This window comes from Lacerta agilis, chromosome 15, assembly GCF_009819535.1.
Source record: "Lacerta agilis isolate rLacAgi1 chromosome 15, rLacAgi1.pri, whole genome shotgun sequence".
Lineage (NCBI taxonomy): Eukaryota > Metazoa > Chordata > Lepidosauria > Squamata > Lacertidae > Lacerta > Lacerta agilis.
The window spans coordinates 43,559,221-43,577,685 of record NC_046326.1 but is presented as its reverse complement, the minus strand read 5'-3'; the positions used below and the strand labels follow the sequence as shown (position 1 = coordinate 43,577,685).

The 18,465-nt window shown below is 51.6% G+C and overlaps 2 protein-coding genes across 3 annotated transcripts in view; both read left to right on the top strand.

Annotated features, from left to right (window-relative positions):
* The window catches only part of KIAA0100 (KIAA0100 ortholog), a 37,026-nt gene extending 36,106 nt beyond the window's left edge, over positions 1-920 (top strand). For both annotated transcript variants that reach the window (XM_033171395.1, XM_033171394.1), the window contains one exon: positions 384-920. In XM_033171395.1, coding sequence (XP_033027286.1) covers positions 384-569 — 186 coding nt within the window. In that variant the 3' untranslated portion in view covers positions 570-920. The remainder of the gene's footprint in view (positions 1-383) is intronic.
* Positions 921-3,587: 2,667 nt separating this feature from the next.
* Positions 3,588-15,401, top strand: RSKR (ribosomal protein S6 kinase related). The gene is made up of 12 exons (XM_033172471.1): positions 3,588-3,659; positions 5,497-5,754; positions 6,525-6,608; positions 6,686-6,754; positions 8,145-8,214; positions 9,699-9,806; positions 11,197-11,237; positions 11,653-11,680; positions 13,344-13,433; positions 13,530-13,618; positions 13,741-13,851; positions 14,984-15,401. Exons 1-12 carry the CDS (start codon positions 3,651-3,653, stop codon positions 15,203-15,205), a joined length of 1,179 nt encoding a protein of 392 aa, XP_033028362.1. The 5' UTR covers positions 3,588-3,650; the 3' UTR covers positions 15,206-15,401.
* Positions 15,402-18,465: the final 3,064 nt, after the last annotated feature.

Sequence of the window (18,465 nt, the reverse complement as noted above, 5' to 3'; positions counted from 1 at the left end):
CTATATTTTATCAGCAGTCTCAAAGCGTCAGCAGGTGGGCAGGACAACCCTCCTGCCACACCCCCGGACACTATTATGCCAGGCGATTGGCAGGCGCGTCGTTCCACCCACTTAGAATCATAGGATTGTAGAGTTGGAAGGAACCCCAAGGGTCACATAGCCTGACCCCCTGCAATGCAGGAAGCGCGGCTAAAGGATCACGGGATTGTAGGGCAGGGAGGGACCCCAAGGGTCATTTAGTCCAACCCCCTGCAATAATTGGGAATCAAAGTTGGCCAGCCGGCAGCAGCATGGGGGACAGACCCAAAAGTTCACCCCACACCCTCTTTTAAAGAGCAGATCAGACAAGCACCCCCCTTCCCTCTCGTGCCCTTTTTTTGCAGGTCATCAAGGAGAAGCTCCGCCTCAAGCCGGCCACGGGTGGCAACGATTCCCGGGGCAAGCAGGAGGGCAAGCTGGAGGGCCACGTTCAGCAGCAGGAGGAGGACGAGAAGGCCCGGCTCCTCATTGGCCTGAGCGTCGGAGAAAAGGTCCCCGGGAAGAAGTCCATTTTCAGCAGGCGCAAGTGAGGCCTCTGCACCGCTGCCCCGCTGGCCGGGGAGAAGAGAGGAGGTGGCAGGCAGGCAGGGAGGACATCTCCGCCACGAGGGACCAAATTTCCTGCGGCACATGGGATGTGCAGGCGCCCAGCGAGTCCGGCCACAGCCAAGGACCCAGCCCCGCCGGATGCCTTGTGGCCGGAGTGTCACCCCACGGGAGCTGGGGGCCTGGTGCCACAGGACGATGACCAGGGCTGCCTGCGCTGGCCTTGGCGTGATTGCTGGGTGGGGGGCACCCTGCTCTCCGCCTGCTGCTCTATGCATTGTTTGTTGGGAAACGGGAGGGGAACAGAGTTTAAATAAGAGAGTTTATCATTTGGAGCTGGGTGTGTGTCTGTCTTTACTCTCTCTGGGCAGCCAGCAGGGGAGTCGGGGCCCTTCCTCAGCTGCACTGCCACCTTCCTTTTGCAGGGCCTGGCTGCGTCTGAGCATTGCAGGGGGTTGGACTAGATGAACCTTGGGGTCCCTTCCAACTCTACTCTCCAATTCTCCCGGCTGGCAGAGCTCGAATTTGGACTCAGCCGGCTCTCACCAAAACCATTTATCCCAGACCAGGCGGGCTCTACACTGCTACTCTCTGGGGCCCTTAAAACATCACTGGCATTTGCCACAGGGACGCTTCAAAACTGGCCTCTATTCCCCCCCCAAAAAAAAAACAGCTTGAATGGGATGCAGCTTTAACTCTTACACAGAGGAGACCTATTGAAATTCAAAGCAATGGCTCACTTTGGCCTGTTAAATCCAGCGGACCTGAGTTGAACTTAATCCTGGGGAACCTATTATCGAACCTAAGGGCCATAATATTTTCTGGGCAATGTGTTAGGGGCCAGACTGGCAGCAACCTAGTGGTAGATGGGGCCACAGGCCAGAGAGGGTGAGGCAACAAATACAAGTTTTACTAGACAGCAGGCTAGTCTTTGCACACACACAAACACAGTATCTGTCCTCCATCCCAGGCAGGCAGGAGTCATGACCAGAGTCTAAGGACAAATTCCAGGCAGGCACAAACACTTGAGGAGGGTGTGGATTGGAATGAGGCCAACAAAGCAGGTGACCTTGGGCGACTTCCAGGGGACTCAATAGAAAGGCCTGGCAGAGACTAAGATGAGGAATTATTTTGGGTTCAGGCCCAGTGGGTTGCACTCATAAAAAGCTCCTCTTAAAATCTTTCACTCCTGCTCACAGCAGCATTTTGGGAAGACAAACGTCCATCGAAGCTTCGTTGGAACACAGAATGTTAAAGGCAGAGGCGGACAGGCAAGCAGCACCCAGAGCCAAATGCGTTAAAATTCCTCTGCTGAGCAAAGCTTGATTTTAAGAACCACCCACCCACAGCCATGGAAGCACCCTTTGCATTGCGGGGGGTTGGACTAGATGGCCCTGTGGGTTCCCTCCAACGCTACGATTCTGACTTGCTCTGGTATATTATTTCATTAAAATTATACACCACTGGAATGTTAAAAACACACACACAAAACCTCAAAAGTGGTGCACAAAAGAAAATAAACTATCAAGAAAAATAACCATATTTTACAACTTCTGAAAAGCTGAAATAACCATAGACCATTTTTTAACATCTTGGTGGGCTTTCCTAAACAAAAGTGTTTTTAGCAGGTGCCCAAAAAAAGTACAGTGAAGGTGCCTGCTTCATGTCAAGAGGCAGGGAGTTCCAAAGTCAAGGTGCTACCATGCCAGAAGACCAGGTTCTTACAAATGCAGAATAGGTATTCTGTGACCCCTGTAGCCAATTTTGCCAATGAAAGGAGTCGAGTGGGCACATAGCAGGTAAATTTCAGGAGTGTTTCCCCCCCCCCTTTGGTGAAGCTGAGCACCCTGACACGATTTGCACCCACAAGAGTCCAAACAGACACCTGTGTCTCCGTGGTTTCCTTGCAGGAAGGTGTGGGTGAGTGTCACCCACCCCAGAAAACAATTTATCACCTGGTGCCATCAAACCAGCAGTGAAGAGGTTGCTGAAGGCCAAGTTAGAGCACTGATCCATCCAGCTCAGTATTGTCTGCACTGACTGGCAGCAATGGCTCTTCAGGGTTTCAGGCAGGGGACAAGCCCAGCCCTTTCTGGGGACTGAACCCAGGAGCAAAACTGGCCGGTCCCCCTTGGCCAATCAGCCCACCTCTTCAGACGCAAGGAGTATGTGGTCTGCAGAAAAGGGGCACCCTAAGCTACTCCATTCCACTCTGGGCTTGCACCCCACCTATCGCTATTCCCATCTGGGACCCTCTTAAGAAACAAAATAGGAAATTCTTTCCAGTAGCACCTTAGAGACCAACTGAGTTTGTTCTTGGTATGAGCTTTCGTGTGCATGCACACTTGTTGGTATCTGAAGAAGTGTGCATGTACACGAAAGCTCATACCAGGAACAAACTCAGTTGGTCTCTAAGGTGCTACTGGAAAGAATTTCCTATTTTGTTTCGACTATGGCAGACCAGCACGGCTACCCACCTGTAACTCTTCCGGGAGAATGTTCTCCTGCGCGGCTTGCATAATAAATAAAGTCGGGAGGTGGATCTGTTCTGCGCGAGGGGCGGGGCTTGGAGGGCGTTTTGCATAAGGGGCGTGGCTTGGATAATAAGGTCGCTGGAGCGGATTTGTTTTGCATGAGGGGCGGGGCTGCGTTTTGTTTCCCGAGGAGGGCGGGGCTCGTGTTTTGCATGAGGGGCGTGACTTGAATAATAATAGAGCGGTTGGGGCGGACCTGTTTTGCATGGTGGGCGTGGCCTAGAAGGCGGGCCGCGTTTTTCATCCTAAGGAGGGCGGGCCTTGCGGTTTGCCTACGGGGGCGTGGCTTGCACGGCTGAGATTTGCATGCGGGGCGGGGCCAGGGGGTCTCTTCTGCGCGATCCGGCTTAGCGGCGCTGCTTACGTAAGGCGGCTTAGCGCGGAGCGGGCGGGCGATGGGGCTGGCCGTGGGGCGGGCGGGCTAAGGGGCCGCCGAAGGCACCAGCCAGCGGGGCGATGGGAGTCGCGGGGAGCAGCGGCAGCTCCAGCCCGGAGGAGGACCGGGAGCCGGAGCAGGCGCCTCCCTCCGGGATGCTCAAGGTAAGGCTCGCGGCAGCCGGAGCGAGAGAGCGCCTCTGGGCACGTGCAGAGCGCCTCGCCCTCGCCTCGCCCCTCGTCCCATTGTCCTGGGCGGCCTCTGCCCCGAGTCTCCTCCTCCCGACAGAGCGCACTGCTGCCTTGCTGCTTGCTGGCGTCCCTCCTCGTCCCATCCCCACGACAGCCCTGCGAGGTAGGCGAGGCAGAGAGAGGCAGGCAGCGACAGCAGCTTCGGGAAAAGTAAACTTGCCCAGTAATAAAGGAGCCTGCTGCCGGTGGGGTATCGGCGCCTCGGGGGGCGGGGGGTGGAGCGCAGAGACTTCGGGTGGGGGGGGGAGGCAACCCCTTGTAGCCCCCCCCCCATTTCTCCTTCCCTCCCCCCCACCTATTATTTGTTGCCTGAAATGTGATATAGGCCCTTCCACTATCTCAGCACTTTACCGCCTCATTCTGCCGTGGGTGCAGCCAGAGGGGGCTCTATATTCCTTCATCTTCCTCAAGACAGGGAGGGATCCCCCCAAATAAATTCACCCCAGTGCCCCTACCCTATGAAAAGCATCGTGCAACCCACTATTCTGAACAATGCTTTTGTTCAGCCAAAGAGCAACAGTCTGCTACTGCAGATTTATTCAAAATCCAAATGTATTAAATGGATGAACTTGATCCAGTGAGACGAGCTTTTCAAAGTCTGAGAGTCTTTTGCACCTCCTGTGCCCGCCTGCCACCCCCTTGCCTCTTAGCGCCCCCTAGGTAAACTCACCACCCGGGGGGGGGGGAGGGTTGCTACCACCCAGTTGGGGAACTGCTGCTCTAAGGGTGGTGTTGCGGTTCTTCCCCTCCCCAAATCTAGATTAAATTCTACCAATTTGGGATCTAAATTGGATCTGTCTTGTTTTAGAGGGATTTTGTGTGTACTGCAGTTTCAGCTTTTGCTCCAGCTGCAACACTTCTGGAAGAAGACAGGCTTGGCCACTCTTTGCCCAGGCTGGACTGCTGCAGTTCACTCCCTGTGGGGCTGCCTTGGGAGACTGTTTTGGAAACAGCTGCTGGCACAAACCGCTGCAGCCCCCTCCTGATAATGGGGCCTTGAGACTCCATTCTTACTCAAAGTGCAATGGACTCAGAGGAGTCTGAGAGGTTTTGTTTATTATCTACACTGACTGGCAGCAACCTTCCATGGTTCCAGGGGGTGGGAGTCTCTCCCCGACCCCGTCCTTCCTGGACAGGCCACCAGGATTGAACCTGGGGCCTTCTGCAAGCATAGCAGGTGTCCTACCCCTGTCCTGTGCATTCCTTCTATAAAGCTCATACTTGAATGTCCATCTATTTATCTTTTACATACCATTTACATATTGCTCGGTCATAAAGCAAAAGACAGGCACACAGAAACTTCAAAGGGGCTCCAGGAAAACCTCAGAATTTTCTGTGCTGTTTGGGTTGTTGTTTTTGTCATAGAATCCTAGAACTGTGGAGGTGGAAGGGACCCCAAGGTCCATCTAGTCCAACCCCCTGCAGTGCAGGAATCCTAGCTTTGAATATAAGAAGGGAGCGCTGGATCAGGCCAAAAAGGGCCCATCTAATCCAGCACCCTGTTCTCACTGATAGCCATCTCCTCCATGAATGTGTCCAATCCTCTTTTAAAACCATCCAAGTTGGTGGCCACGGAGTTCCACCGTTTAACTAGGCACTGCGTGGAGAAGGGCTTTCTTCTTCTTCCTGTCATGACTCTTCCGGCATTCAGCTCCAATAAGTTCCCTGCCATTGCTATTCCTCAAGCTTGTCCCTTTTGTCTGCTCCTTACTTTCCTTGGGCCTCGCCCCATGCCTGTCCTCCTCCGCAGGGACGTGGTGCCAGCTTCCTGCCGGACGCCTCCTGGGCAAGAGGCTGGAAGAACCTCCTCTCCAGCTTTGGTGGGACGCTTCTGGGCCTCGAGCGAGCCTTCGCGGGCAGGAACCCCCTGAAGCGAGAGTCGGGGTCTGTGGTGGAGAAGCTGCCCCAGCTGGCGAAGGAGGGGGCTGAGAGGACCCTGCCCCAGTGCATCTCCCTCTTCTTGCCTGAATTCCCAGTCCAGCCTCCAATGGGGCAGCGCCAGCTGAAGGTCAGTGCCCTTCTAAGGTGGGGAAATTAAAGCAGATTTGGGGGAAATTATTTTCTCCTCCAAGATGCTCAATGTGCTGTATGTAGCCCCCCCCATTTAATCCCCACCACAACACTGCGAGGAAGGCGAGGCTGAGAGGCAGCAACTGGCTCACACCAGTGAGCTTCATGGCCAAGTGGGGGGATCCGAACCCTGGTTTCTCCCAGACCCTAGTCCAGTTTTCTGACCTCTTCACTACCCTGCCTCTTGCTGGCACCCACACCGGGGATGGCAGAGGTAGCTCGTTCCATAGCCTGACTCAACCCATTGGCCCACCCAGCACTGCACTGTCAGTCTGACTGGCAGCCATTCTTCAGGGTCTCATGGATGGAGGCTTTGTCCGAGACCAGCCTGGGACGCTGCTGTGGAAAGAGCTGGAGTCCTTCTGCCTGAAAAGGAGGTGCCCTACCACTAAGCAGTGGTCCTTCCCTTAAAAACGTAGCAGATTTCTAGTCCTCATTGTTCTGAATGGAGGTCTGGTTTAAATAGGAATGGTGGAAGCTGCTTTAGGCAGACTATTGACCCATCTTGCTCACCAAAGAGCCATTTAGGAAGATAGGAAAGCGCCTTATTCCGAGGTCAGATCTTGATCAGTGTTGTCTGCACTGACTGGCAGCAGTGGCTCTCCAGGGCTACAGGCAGAGAAGCTGCAGATACTGGGGCTCAACCTGGGATCTGCATGCATGGTGGGTGTTTTGCCACTGAACCCCTGTCCCTCTTCATCCTGGCAGATCCTGGGCTTTGTGGCCAAGGGGTCCTTTGGGACAGTGCTGAAGGTCTTAGACTGTGGGCAAGAGAAGGTCTTTGCCGTCAAGGTGAGTGCCCTGCCTGTCCCCCAAGACTCCCAGCCCTCTGCCCCTCTTTCTTGCTCAAAGTCTTGATTTCCTTTCAGGTGCTTCCCAAAGTGGAGGTTCTCCGCCGAGACAGCCTCAGGCAGTGCAAGGAGGAGGTCAGCATCCAGGTGTGTCCTGAACTCTGTGGGTGCAAATATCTAGTCTCATGGGGACGGGGGGGGGGGGGTTCCTGAACTCCTGGGGATGCCCTGCCGGACTTGAGATCCAAGGCCTTTGTTCATTTATTCAATTTATTGTCTTTCTATGCTGCTTGCAAACAATAACATAATGGGACGTCACAAACGCAGCATAAATCAAACAATACAATAAACATTTAACCAGTGAAACGATTAGTCTGCGTATAGCAATATTCAACCCAAACCAATACACTCTACATCATACATTCATTTCTTCTGATATGGAAAAAGAGAACAAATGAGGACCAAGTTGAATTTTATTAACAAGGCAACCAAACGCAGGTGTTTGCTAAACGGTTACGTACAAACACAATGTATACATAAGAATATTAAATAAAAACACAGAACAGTAAATAAAATATACATTGGAAACCCCAGAATCTTAAATTGCAAGACAGTCCACGTGACCTTGTCTAAGTTGAGCAGCCTTCACTGCGAATTTAGCTGTATTCAATGCTGGGTGTTTAATGTTCGGGTACCACTGGGTGCTGTTTTGAATCAAGGTGGAAGACTGAGCCTTTCAAGACTGCTCTGATTTTCACCAAATGTGTGTGTGTGTGTGTGTGTGTGTGTCTGTATTTATATCAGGCCCTCCAAGTGCCCCTATTTTCCAGGGACAGCCCCGGATTTACAGAAGACGTCCCAGTTTCTGATTTGATCCCGGAATGTCCCACATTTCCTTAGGACGTCCCTATTTTCATCGGAGAAATATTGGAGGATAGGAAGTTATGTGGCCCCCAACCTTTAGAAAACCTCTGAAGGCAGCCCTGTGTAGGGAAGTTTTTAAAATGTTCATTATGTCTTTTATATGTTGGAAGCCTCCCTGAGTGGCTGGGGTGTAAATAACATTATAATTATTATGGAATAGGACGTCTCTGTTTTCATCAGAGAAATGTTGGAAGCTATAATACATATATTCTGATGGTGGAGAGATGAGCATCATTTTGAATCAAAATGTAGAGTGAACATTCCAAGACCACACTCCAAAGACCCAAATCTCTCTCTGTGTGTCCGTTATCTATATCTGTGTATTTCATTTTTAGTGAAAGATAGACGGGCCTTTGGGTGCCATATTGAATCGAGACGAAAGGCTGAACCTTTCAAGAGGGCACTTATTTTCACCAAATTTGTGTTTGTGTGCTTATATCGCAGTGATATCTATTTGTCATGAATAGATTTCGGTCGTTTGCGATCTCCCGCTGCACCTTTTACCCCTTTCCTCCGCAAAGAGGTTGCTATGTCTTCCAAATCCAATAATCCCCCCCCCCGCCCGCTGGGCTCCCTCCTTCACTCACCGCTCCCCTTTTCTCTTGTTCCCCAGAAGCAGGTCAGGCACCCTTTTGTGCATTGCCTGGGAGACAGCTGGCAAGGCCGCAGCCACCTCTTTATTAGTGAGTGACCATCTGCCCTGCGGGGCTCGGCTAGAGTAGAGACCTGCCCCCCCACCGCCCTTCTCCCCCCCCCGTGCCCCCCACCCTCGTGCGTGTCCAGCCATGTGCCGCTGAGCCTTTGCCCACACATGTGACTCCTTGTTTACTCTTCCTCCGCTTCTCGCCTGCCATTCCCGTTCAAAATAGGGATTGGCTGGCTCTCGCGGCGCCCGCGGGTGCAGGGATCGAGCGCATCTCCTCTCTCCTTCCCCGCTTCCTGCCAACACGCCGTTAAAAAAATAAAATAAATTGATTTGTTAACAAAAAGAGAGAGTGCATAAAAAAGGAAATAAGGGAAAGACTAAAAAACCCAGACCGTTAAGCGTCACAGCCTGGGAGAGCAAAAGCGCAAAGACACAGGGATAATAAAGTATTAACTCGTGCAAAGATTCCCTTAGCAAATAATATTATTTGCAGTGGGGATCGTTAAAGGCATTACTATTTCAAATAATATGATCTACAAAGGGACTATTTGCCCAAGTTAATATTTTTACATGATGTTGTTTTGCAAAGGGGACCTTTCTATTTTAGTAATACTTTACTAAAATAGTTGAGCTGCCCGGGATCTTTGTAAAAACAAAAGTGTTATCCACCTGTGAGTTCTGTTGTTATTGCAAAAAAGAAGAAAAAAAGAAGAAGGTTCTGGGTGCCCTTAAATGAGCCAGACATTTGCATATACTGATGGCACTGAATGACCACGTGCCTCAATATTTGTGTAAGAAATACCATATTTATGCGAATCTAATGCACCATCAAATTAATGCACACCTTGGTTTTCAAAACCTCGAGGCAAAAAAAGGATCTGTTGGTGAATGTTAATGTGCACCCTAATTTGGCAAAAAAGTGCACATTACATTTGAGTAAATACGGTAAAAGAATGCCATATACATGACAACAACCCCGTGAGGAGCCCCCCCCCCCCGCTGGTTCTCTCTGTCTCTCTTGCTGGCCTCGGGTCGCCCTCTCCTCTCTCCCCCCTTGGACCCCACCTGGACCCTGAATTTCCTTCTGCCTTCACACCTGGACAGCAGGTGGCTGCTTTCAAGGCTGTGTGCACAGCTTCCAGCACCTCTTCCATCGCTCCAAAGTATCCTGGGAACTGTAGTTTACCCCTTGCGATGCTACGATTCCCTGCACCCTGCACAAATGATAGTTCCCGGGCTTCTTTTCGAGGAAGCCACCTGCTGCACCATACATTTAAAGTGCATGGCTTTCCCCAAACAATCCTGGGAACTGTTGTTGCTTAAGGGTGCCGGGAACTGTAGCACAGCAAGTGGGTAAACGACAGTTTCCAGGATATTTTGGAAGGGGGTGCGTGCTTTAAATGTGCTGCATGTGCAAAAGGCACAAAGGGGTTAGCAAGCTCTCTTCAGAGTCTATAAGTAACACCCCCCTCTTTTTCCCACCCCCTCTTATCTCTCCCTGCCCACCTGCTGCAACACCAGTGTGCACATATTGCAGTACTGGGGATCTGTACACCCTTTGGAAGTCGGTGGGGCGTTTTGCCGAAGCCGTCATCCGCCTCTTTGCTACGGAGTTGGTGCTGGTGCTTGGTAAGGAAGTGCTGTCCCTTCTGATTTTGGGGGTCCTGTACAGAGTGAGGGTTGAACTCTTAACAGATGACTCCATTGCTGGCCAGACAAATCTCTGGGTAAGACAATGGCTGGAGGAGCTGGCCTCTTGAGGGTCCTCATCAGCGCCCGGAAGGACCATCCAGGTTGCAAGAGCTACCACTAAGGGAGGGGGTTCCTCCGGGCTAATGGGTGGGCCCTTCCTCTGAGCCTCTGTTTTTTTGGAGTGTGTGAGCTCACTTGGGAGAAGGAGACACAGAGACCCGTTTGCTCTGTGCTGGATCCAAACCTGTGACCGATGGAGAAGCAATATCTTCTGAGGTGCTCCTGCTGTCAGCCCCTCCACCTCTTGCTCAGGTTGCATATACAGTGGTGCCTTGTTTCTCAAACTTAATCCGTTCTGCAAGTCCGTTCCAAAACCAAAGCGTTCCAAAACCAAGGCGCGCTTTTCCCATAGAAAGTAATGCAAAACGGGTTAATCCGTTCCAGACTTCTAAAAACAAACCCCAAAACAGCAAGTTAGAATGAATTTTAATATCTAACAAGACCATTGATCCATAAAATGAGAGCAATAATCAATGTACTGTACTATAAAATATATCAGCCAGTATTGTAGATGATAAAAATTAAAATTAAATATTTTTCATACCTGCACTGATGATAGTAATTGTTTGGATGGGGGGTGGGCTTTTATCCATTTCTGCAGTCACACAATCCATCAATCAGTAGGTCACAAAAGCTAAATAACCAAAAAAGCCTCAAAAATAAAAACGCAAAATAAATAGCAAAAACAAAAGCACCAAACTTAATTCATTCTGGAAGTCTGTTTGACTTCCGAGATGTTTGAAAACCAAGGCGTGGCTTCTGATTGGTGCAGGCGCCCTGGAAACAATAGCCAACAGCTGAATCAGACGTTCGAATTTCGAAAAATGTTAAAAAACCGGAACACTTACTTCTGGGTTTTCGGGGTTTGAGAACCAAGGAACCACTGTATGCACAAATAAGACCATGGGCGCTCCAAGCACCATTATCTCCCCTGTCCCTCATTCCAAGGAAATCCTACTGGAATCTTTCTCTGCTGGGAGACTGGGGTGGGGGGGCGTGGGACAGGAGAAACTTCACCCAGGCCACCGCTGACCTCTTTGCCCCACGGCAATGGGACAAGCCCTAGAGATTTAATGGGGTAGGACTAATTTGCGCCTGTGTCCCGCCCGCTTGACTTTTTGTGAGTCGTTTAAAAAGGGGGAAGGCTTCTGAGCTGGTGCAGAGTTCTTCATATACTTTGGAGCAATCACAGCCCTTCATAATAATATTTTTTACCACGGATGGAAAATAAAATTGGAATGACGTCTCCTTCTCTTCCTTCTCCCAGGCTACCTCCACAATCTGGGCATCGTCCACCGCGATGTCAAGGTACAAGAGACACCTCCCCCCCCCCAAGTGGGACTTTCATTGTGGGGCGGGGAGACAGGCTGACCCTTTTCTCACAGGGATATCTGTGCTGCCATATCCCCAGTCAGATCATGAGTCCGTGATCTAGCTCAGTATTGTCTCCACTGACTGGCAGCAGTCGTTCTCCGGGGTGTCAGAGGTGGGGTGGGGGGTCTCTCTCCCAGCCCTGCTGAGAGATGCCTTTAGGGGGGGCCTCCCACCCCCAACCCTGGGATTTGCCCTTCTCAGGGGAAGGGATTTGGCCCATCAGCCCAAACTCCTGGATTCCCAGAGATCCCTGCCTCTTGCGCTTGGCGAATCCTTGGTCTGAATTCGAGTGCCGCCAGAGGGGAGGGCACCTTCACACCCTCACTGGGCTGCTCTCTTCTCTTTACAGATGGAAAATATCCTTCTGGATGAACAAGGTGTGTCCCGCTCGGGCTGGCAGGGGAGGGGGAGGGAGTTCCTGAATGTCCTGCAGAGAAATGACATGTTATTCTTACCTTAATAAATTTGCCTTTTTATGTTGTTTTAATTCTACCAGAATTTAATTGCTTTTTAGTGGTTATCTTTAACATGTTTTTTTATTTACAGGTAGGTAGCCGTGTTGGTCTGCCATAGTCAAAACAAAATAAAAAATAAAAAAAATCCTTCCAGTAGCACCTTAGGACCAACTAAGTTTGTTCCTGGTATGAGCTTTCGTGTGCATGCACACTTCTTCAGTGGGGAGGGGGATTACTCAGAAGGGTACAAGACCAATTGCAGTCATTGAGTCATCAGCAGGTTTTCCACACCCACCCGCCAATCCCCCATTCCCACCCCCCTTCTGAGTCATACCCCTCCCCACCCTCTCTCACTACATATAAGGGTCTGGTGACTTCTGTTTCAGTGTATCTGAAGAAGTGTGCATGCACACGAAAGCTCATACCATGAACAAACTTAGTTGGTCTCTAAGGTGCTACTGGAAGGAATTTTTTTATTTTTTATTTTGTTTTGACTATGGCAGACCAACACGGCTACCTACCTGTAACTAATAATATTAATAGCCACCCCAAATCCTGTGCCAGACACAAATGAATGCCTGCAAGGTGGGTGAATTTCTGCCTCTTGTGACCATTGTGATGCACGGTACTAGATGTTGTAAATTTCATCTTAATTGCTTCTCTTTTTTTTGTTATTCTATTTTAGTACATCCTGTAGAATTTAAAACTGTAACACCATAAAGGACAATGTGAGAAATAAAAGAAGTAGTTAAAATGCCATTAAAAGTCAACATGCATATCCAGTGTGATGGGTGCTCAACCCCCACAAAATCCGCAGACACTCCCATGAGCCAGCCAGCTGAGTGGCTCAGTGGTTAGAGTGCGGGACTAACACTTGGCAGGTCAGGGTTCAAATCCCAACTCAGCCATGTCTGGCCTACCTCACAGGGTTGCTGTGGGGGAATAGCCATGTATGCCAGAGGTTTCCCATTAGTGGAGTGCAGCAGAGCTCCTGTTTTTCAAAAGTCAAGCCACTTTTGATATCTCTGCCGTAGTTTTTGTTATGTGAATGGTGCCATGCCCCCCCCCCGGCACCCCCTGGGAACTCCTGGTGCATGACACCCTGAGCTCTGTGGAAGAAAAGGGGGGGTGTAATTGCAAAACATATCAATAAATACGTCCCAGCCAGAGAGGAATGGCAAACCAAGCTGATGGGCTACGCCAAAATGGCAAAACTGACCGGAAAGCTCAGGAACCAAGAAGACAAAAACTTTGGGGGAAATTTATGATTGATTTAGGAGACCACTGTAAGCAGATGAAAGCACTAGCGGGATTTTAATAACACTTGTAATGTAACAGTCACTATGGACAGATACAAAATATGGATTAGGAAACAATATGCAGTCAAAACGGTTCACAATAAGACCCATGGAGGGGATGGTGGGAAGTCTGGAGATTGAGAGAAATCTCCAGATATTTACTTGGTATTGTTATCTCTATGCTTGTAAAATCAAATAAAAATCATTTTCAAATTGTGTGGGTCTCCCTCCAGGCTGTAATGCCCAATTTTTTTCCTCTCTCTCTCTCTCTCTCCCCCCCACTGCAGGTCACCTGAAGCTGACTGACTTTGGCCTCTCTCGCCACCTGCCCTGGGGCGAGAGGGCCTACACCATCTGTGGGACCCTCCAGTACATGGGTACGGGCGGTTAAGGAGGCGAAGGGGGACGGGCAGCCACGGGCGGGGGCCCTCCTTGCAAGGCTCAATATCTCCTCCCCTCTTCTTTCTTTGCAGCCCCGGAGGTCTTGAGTGGCGGGCCGTATGCCCACGCGGCAGATTGGTGGTCCATGGGGGTGCTGCTCTATGGCTTAGCCACTGGGAAGGTAAGGCCGTGAAGTAGCTTGGCGAGAGAGACCCCACTGCATGTTCCCCAGTTCTCTGTCTCCTGTGAAGGTAGACTACCTCCGGAGATGGAGGTAACCCAGCTCTCCCACGTTCCTTTCAGTTCCCGGTGGCCGCCGAGAAAGACCACGTCAGCATGCTGGAGAGCGTCAGATGCTGCGACTATGCCATCCCAGGCACCCTCAGCCTGGGCCTCCGCCTTCTCCTCAGCGAGGTGAGCTGCGTTTTTTTCTTAATAGTAGTAAACTGTGGGCAAATCTAAAATATGATATTGCACAGACCATAAACTTGCACATGGTCAAAGGGTTCAGCCACTCACTTACTCCGTTCTAATTCCTGCATTTCAGGGGGTTGGGCTAGATGACCGTTGCGGGGCCCTTCGGATTCTGTGATTCCCACTTTGGAAACCTTTAACGTGTATCTGAGCCAGCCAATTCCCATCAGCCGACAGCCGGCATGCTGCCAGTTGGTGCAGACGATACTGAGCTGGGTGGATCCAAATCGGTGCAAGGCACTTTTTAAAACCAGCCCTTCATTTGAGATCATAAGGACTAGGATCTTATGGGCATTTGCAGTGCTTGTTTCTAAAAAAAATGTTTAGGGATCCTCTCATTTTCCTACTCATATTGAAGTACTGCCCCTCAATGAGGCCAAACATAGATTCACAGCCACTCTGGGCACAAAAAGGGGCCATGTCTATTCCAGCATCATCTTCTCACAGTGGCCATTTGCCCCTAAGAACATGGGAATGGAGATAGACTGCCTCTGCAGCTGGAGGCTCCATAAGCAGAGCCTGGCTAGGAGATCGGGCCAACGTGGGTCCCACCTAGTCCAGCCTCCTGCTCTCACAGTGGCCAGCCAGACGCCCCCCAGGGAAGCCCACCAGCAGGGATTCCCAGTGACTGGTTTCCAATGACTGGCAGCAGTGGGCAGAGTACAGCCATCAGGGCTAGCAGCCACAGACAGCCTTCTCTTCCGCTCTGCATGCAGAAGGCCTCGGGGCTCAGTCCTGTTCTTCCCAGGTAGGGCTGGTTCCCTGCCCCAGAAAGTTGCTGCTGGCCAGTGTAGACATTATTACAGTATTACGGCTATTAATCATAGCACCTGCCCCCCCCCCCCACCTTGAACAGGCCATAGACTATCTAATGGCCAAAGGCTTGGCTAAAGAGGAATGTTTTTGCCCATAGCGAAGGGCCACAGGCTCCGGGGCGGGGGTTCATATGGGGAGAGGTGGTCCTGGAGGCATTACGGTCCTGAGCCGCGTAATTCTGCATTTGGTGGGCAAAGAGTCTGTGCCAGGCGGCTTCTGCCATCCCCTCTGAGCGCCGCCCGCTCTCTCCGCCCAGCTCCTGTGCCAGGACCCCCAGCGGCGCCTGCGCTACCTCCACCACTTCCGCGGCCACCTCTTTTTCCGTGGGATGACCTTCGACGCCGAGATGCTTCGGAAGCGGCCGGTGGATGTTGTGCTGGACCTGCGGAACCCCCGGGAAACCTCCCTGGACTCGGCCACCTTTTTGGATTTCGACTGTGACCTCATGGCGCCCTCGAGCCAGCCGTGGCCGGGCTGAGTGGCCCCCCCCATCCTCCTGGGGGGCAGCAATTCTTCTCAGGAGGCCCAAGGCCACCCTTGGGCGAGCCCCGAGAATCACTGTGAGACCTTCTCAGGAAATGCTTCTTCCAGGCAGCTCTTTGGGCGAATGAAGCCGCCAGGGATCTCAGGAAGCCCGGCCGAAAAAGCACCGGCCCCTCACTGGCAGGCAGGCTGGACCCCCACTATGCAAGTCCGCCACCCGGAGAACGAGGATGACGAGGGTGGCGAATTTTCCTCCCTGTGTAAGGCCAGCGTTGGTCAGCAGCACAGAATGGCAAAGATGGCTTGTGTCAGCTGGCTGCCGGCAACTTCCTGTTTGTTCAAGAGTCCTGTGGCATCCGGAAGCTTGCCTCTTTTCCCCACCAACCCTTACCCTGAGCTCCACTGGTCTAACAGGAGACAAATAACCATATATACTGTAGATACATTCCTTCACTATGCAAGAGGCAGACGGGCCGTGATGGGCTTACTGCCCCTTCCTGTTCAGGTTGCTCTCAGCTGTGCCAACGCCTTTCCCCCTATGAGAATGGATTCTCGCCTAGTTCCTCCCCCTGTTTCTCTCTGTTGAAGAAGAAGAGGAACCTTCTTCTCCACCCTGGTAACCTCACCTCCTTCCTCTCTGTCTCCCCCCCCCTCCTTCCGTCTCTGTGCTTTTTCTTAAACAAGCAATAAATCTGTCTTTTATGGGTCTCTGTGGTTGGATGGCGAGTTCTTGTCTTTTGTGCAGCTGCATTGCGGCACACCTGGGGCTGGAAGGTGGCGGGCAACCGAGGGGAATAAATCTCAATTCCGGGAAGGCTGTGCTCTTTTTATCCCCCCCCACCCAATCTCTCCAGAATTGCTGTTCTGCCCTCTACCTCCCCAAAGGAGCCTAAAGTGCAAAACGCACAAGCAAGAAAAAACACATTTTCACTTATATGGAGTGTTTGTAAACCCCCCCCCCCCCAAGGAAAAAGGCATCCAGAGCAGCTTAAATACTATTAGGGTTGGCATACGTCTGGAATTTCCAGGAACCTTGTCTGGGCTGGGATCCTATTAATGTTTGGATGTATGGAAACTTAAAATAAGCCCCCCCCCAGTTGTTTTTTGCAGAAAAGCTCAACAACTCCCCCTCCCCCCCAAAAGAAAGAAAGAAAGAAAAACACCTTTGCCTAGAAAAGCTAAACAACTTTTCTGTCTGGATTTTGACTTTCTGAAATATGGCAACCCTGGATTAACTGGTTATACCCCGCCCATTAATTGATTATAATTGATTATACTCCGACCGGCTTCCAGCACATTATAAAAACCTAATACAAAGTCAACATCAAAAACTTCTTGATACAGGGCTGCCTTCAGATGCCTTCTTAAAGTTGTGTCGTTCTTCAGCTCCTTGACATCCGACGGGAGGGAATGTGTTCTGTCTGTTTTCTATACATTCTGAAAATGAAAGTACTATTATTTTTTCATGCAAATCCATTTGCATTCGTACAAGAGCCGAATCAGCCTGGCTGGGAATTGCGCCCTGCACAATATAGCAGGCAGGCAGGCACGAAGAAATCTTCCGTGGCAGCAGCGGGGCTTCACACGTTTGCAGAAGGCTCGCCGTCGAGGGCGAGGGGGCGGGACGGAGCTGGGCCCCTCCCACCCACTCTGCCCTCACTGGCCCCTCCTCCTCCGGTGACGTCACTCGGCGGTTTCATTCAAAAAAGGCGAGGGCGCTCGGTTTCCCCCGCGGTGCGTGCGCCCTTCGCCGGGACCTCGGGGCGGGATGGAGGCGGTGTCGGTGAGTCCCGGATTTTCTTGGGGGGGGGGGTTGCGCCCCGCCCTCCAGCTCATGTCAGCGCTTGGGAAGGGGGCTTGTGGCCAGACCCCCAACTTCCTTGGGCGGGGGGCGGGGAGAGGAGCTTCAGCTGAGAGAGGTGGCGGCCCCGAGGTCGCACCCAGGGAGCTTCGTGGGGGGCCGAGTGGGGATTTGAACCCAGGTCTCGTCCAGGACTCTAACCACTAAGCGGCACTCTTCTCCCCTGCGCCCTTCCAAGACTGTTGCAACAGGGCTTCCAACCACCCCATAGAAGAATATTCCCATATTCTCTTCGTTTTATAAGTTTCCCCTTTTCCCCAAAACCCCTTTGGTGAATCATCACAGGCACGTCATACATGTGTCACAAACAGGGAGGAGTTTTCTGGTTTTGGCCAGGTTTGCCCCCAACCTCCCTTTCCCACCACTGTGCACCCATCGAGGAGTAAAGGTAAAGGGACCCCTGACCATTAGGTCCAGTCGTGTCCGACTCTGGGGTTGCGGCGCTCATCTCGCTTTACTGGCCAAGGGAGCCGGCGTCCAACTTCCGGGTCATGTGGACAGCAGGACTAAGCCGCTTCTGGTGAACCAGAGCAGCGGACAGAAACGCCGTTTACCTTCCCACCAGAGCGGTACATATTTATCTACTTGCACTTTGACGTGCTTTCAAACTACTAGGTGGGCAGGAGCTGGGACCGAGCAACGGGAGCTCACCCCGTCACGGGGATTCGAACCGCCGACCCTACGATCGGCAAACCCTAGGCTCTGTGGTTTAACCCACAGCACCACCCGCATCCTGGCATCGAGGGATACAATAGGGATATTTACAAGTTCCAGGGTTTTCTGGTATTATTAGAAACAACTGCTCCTTTATCCTTATCCAAGAGCCGGTATAGGGTCCTTCTGTAGGTTTTCTATCGGTAGGAGAAAATAACCGAGGCCAGCCAGAGAATATTGAGCAGCAAAGCGGCTAGTAATGTGATGCAAATGCCCGCAAAGCTAGAATGGAAGGAGGGCACCTCGGAAGAAGTCGTAGAGTTGGAAAGGACTCCCAAAGGTCATCCGGCCCAACCCCCTGCAGTGCGGGAAAGTGTAGGGACGCGTCATAGGCGTGTAGGCCTTACTCTTGGCTTCCTCTAAATCAGCCTTCCCAGAAGCTCCCCCACAGCTCAGCCATGACAAGAAGTGGTAACAAATGGTCTTTCCTGCCTTTTACAAGCCCTCCTGGCCAAGGCAGCTAAGCAAGAGGACCAGTGTTGGGTAGGGGTTCGAGCATCGGGGTGCGGCCTTGGGCCAGTCGCTGCCTCTCAGCCTAGCCTACCTTACAGGGTTGTTGTGGGGATTAAATGAGGAGGGGGAGAACCGGGTGCGCCACCTTGAGCTCCTGGGAGGAGAAGGCCGAATGCAAATGTACCGTAATAAATAAACGGAAGTAGGGTTTCCATGTTTCAAACAGT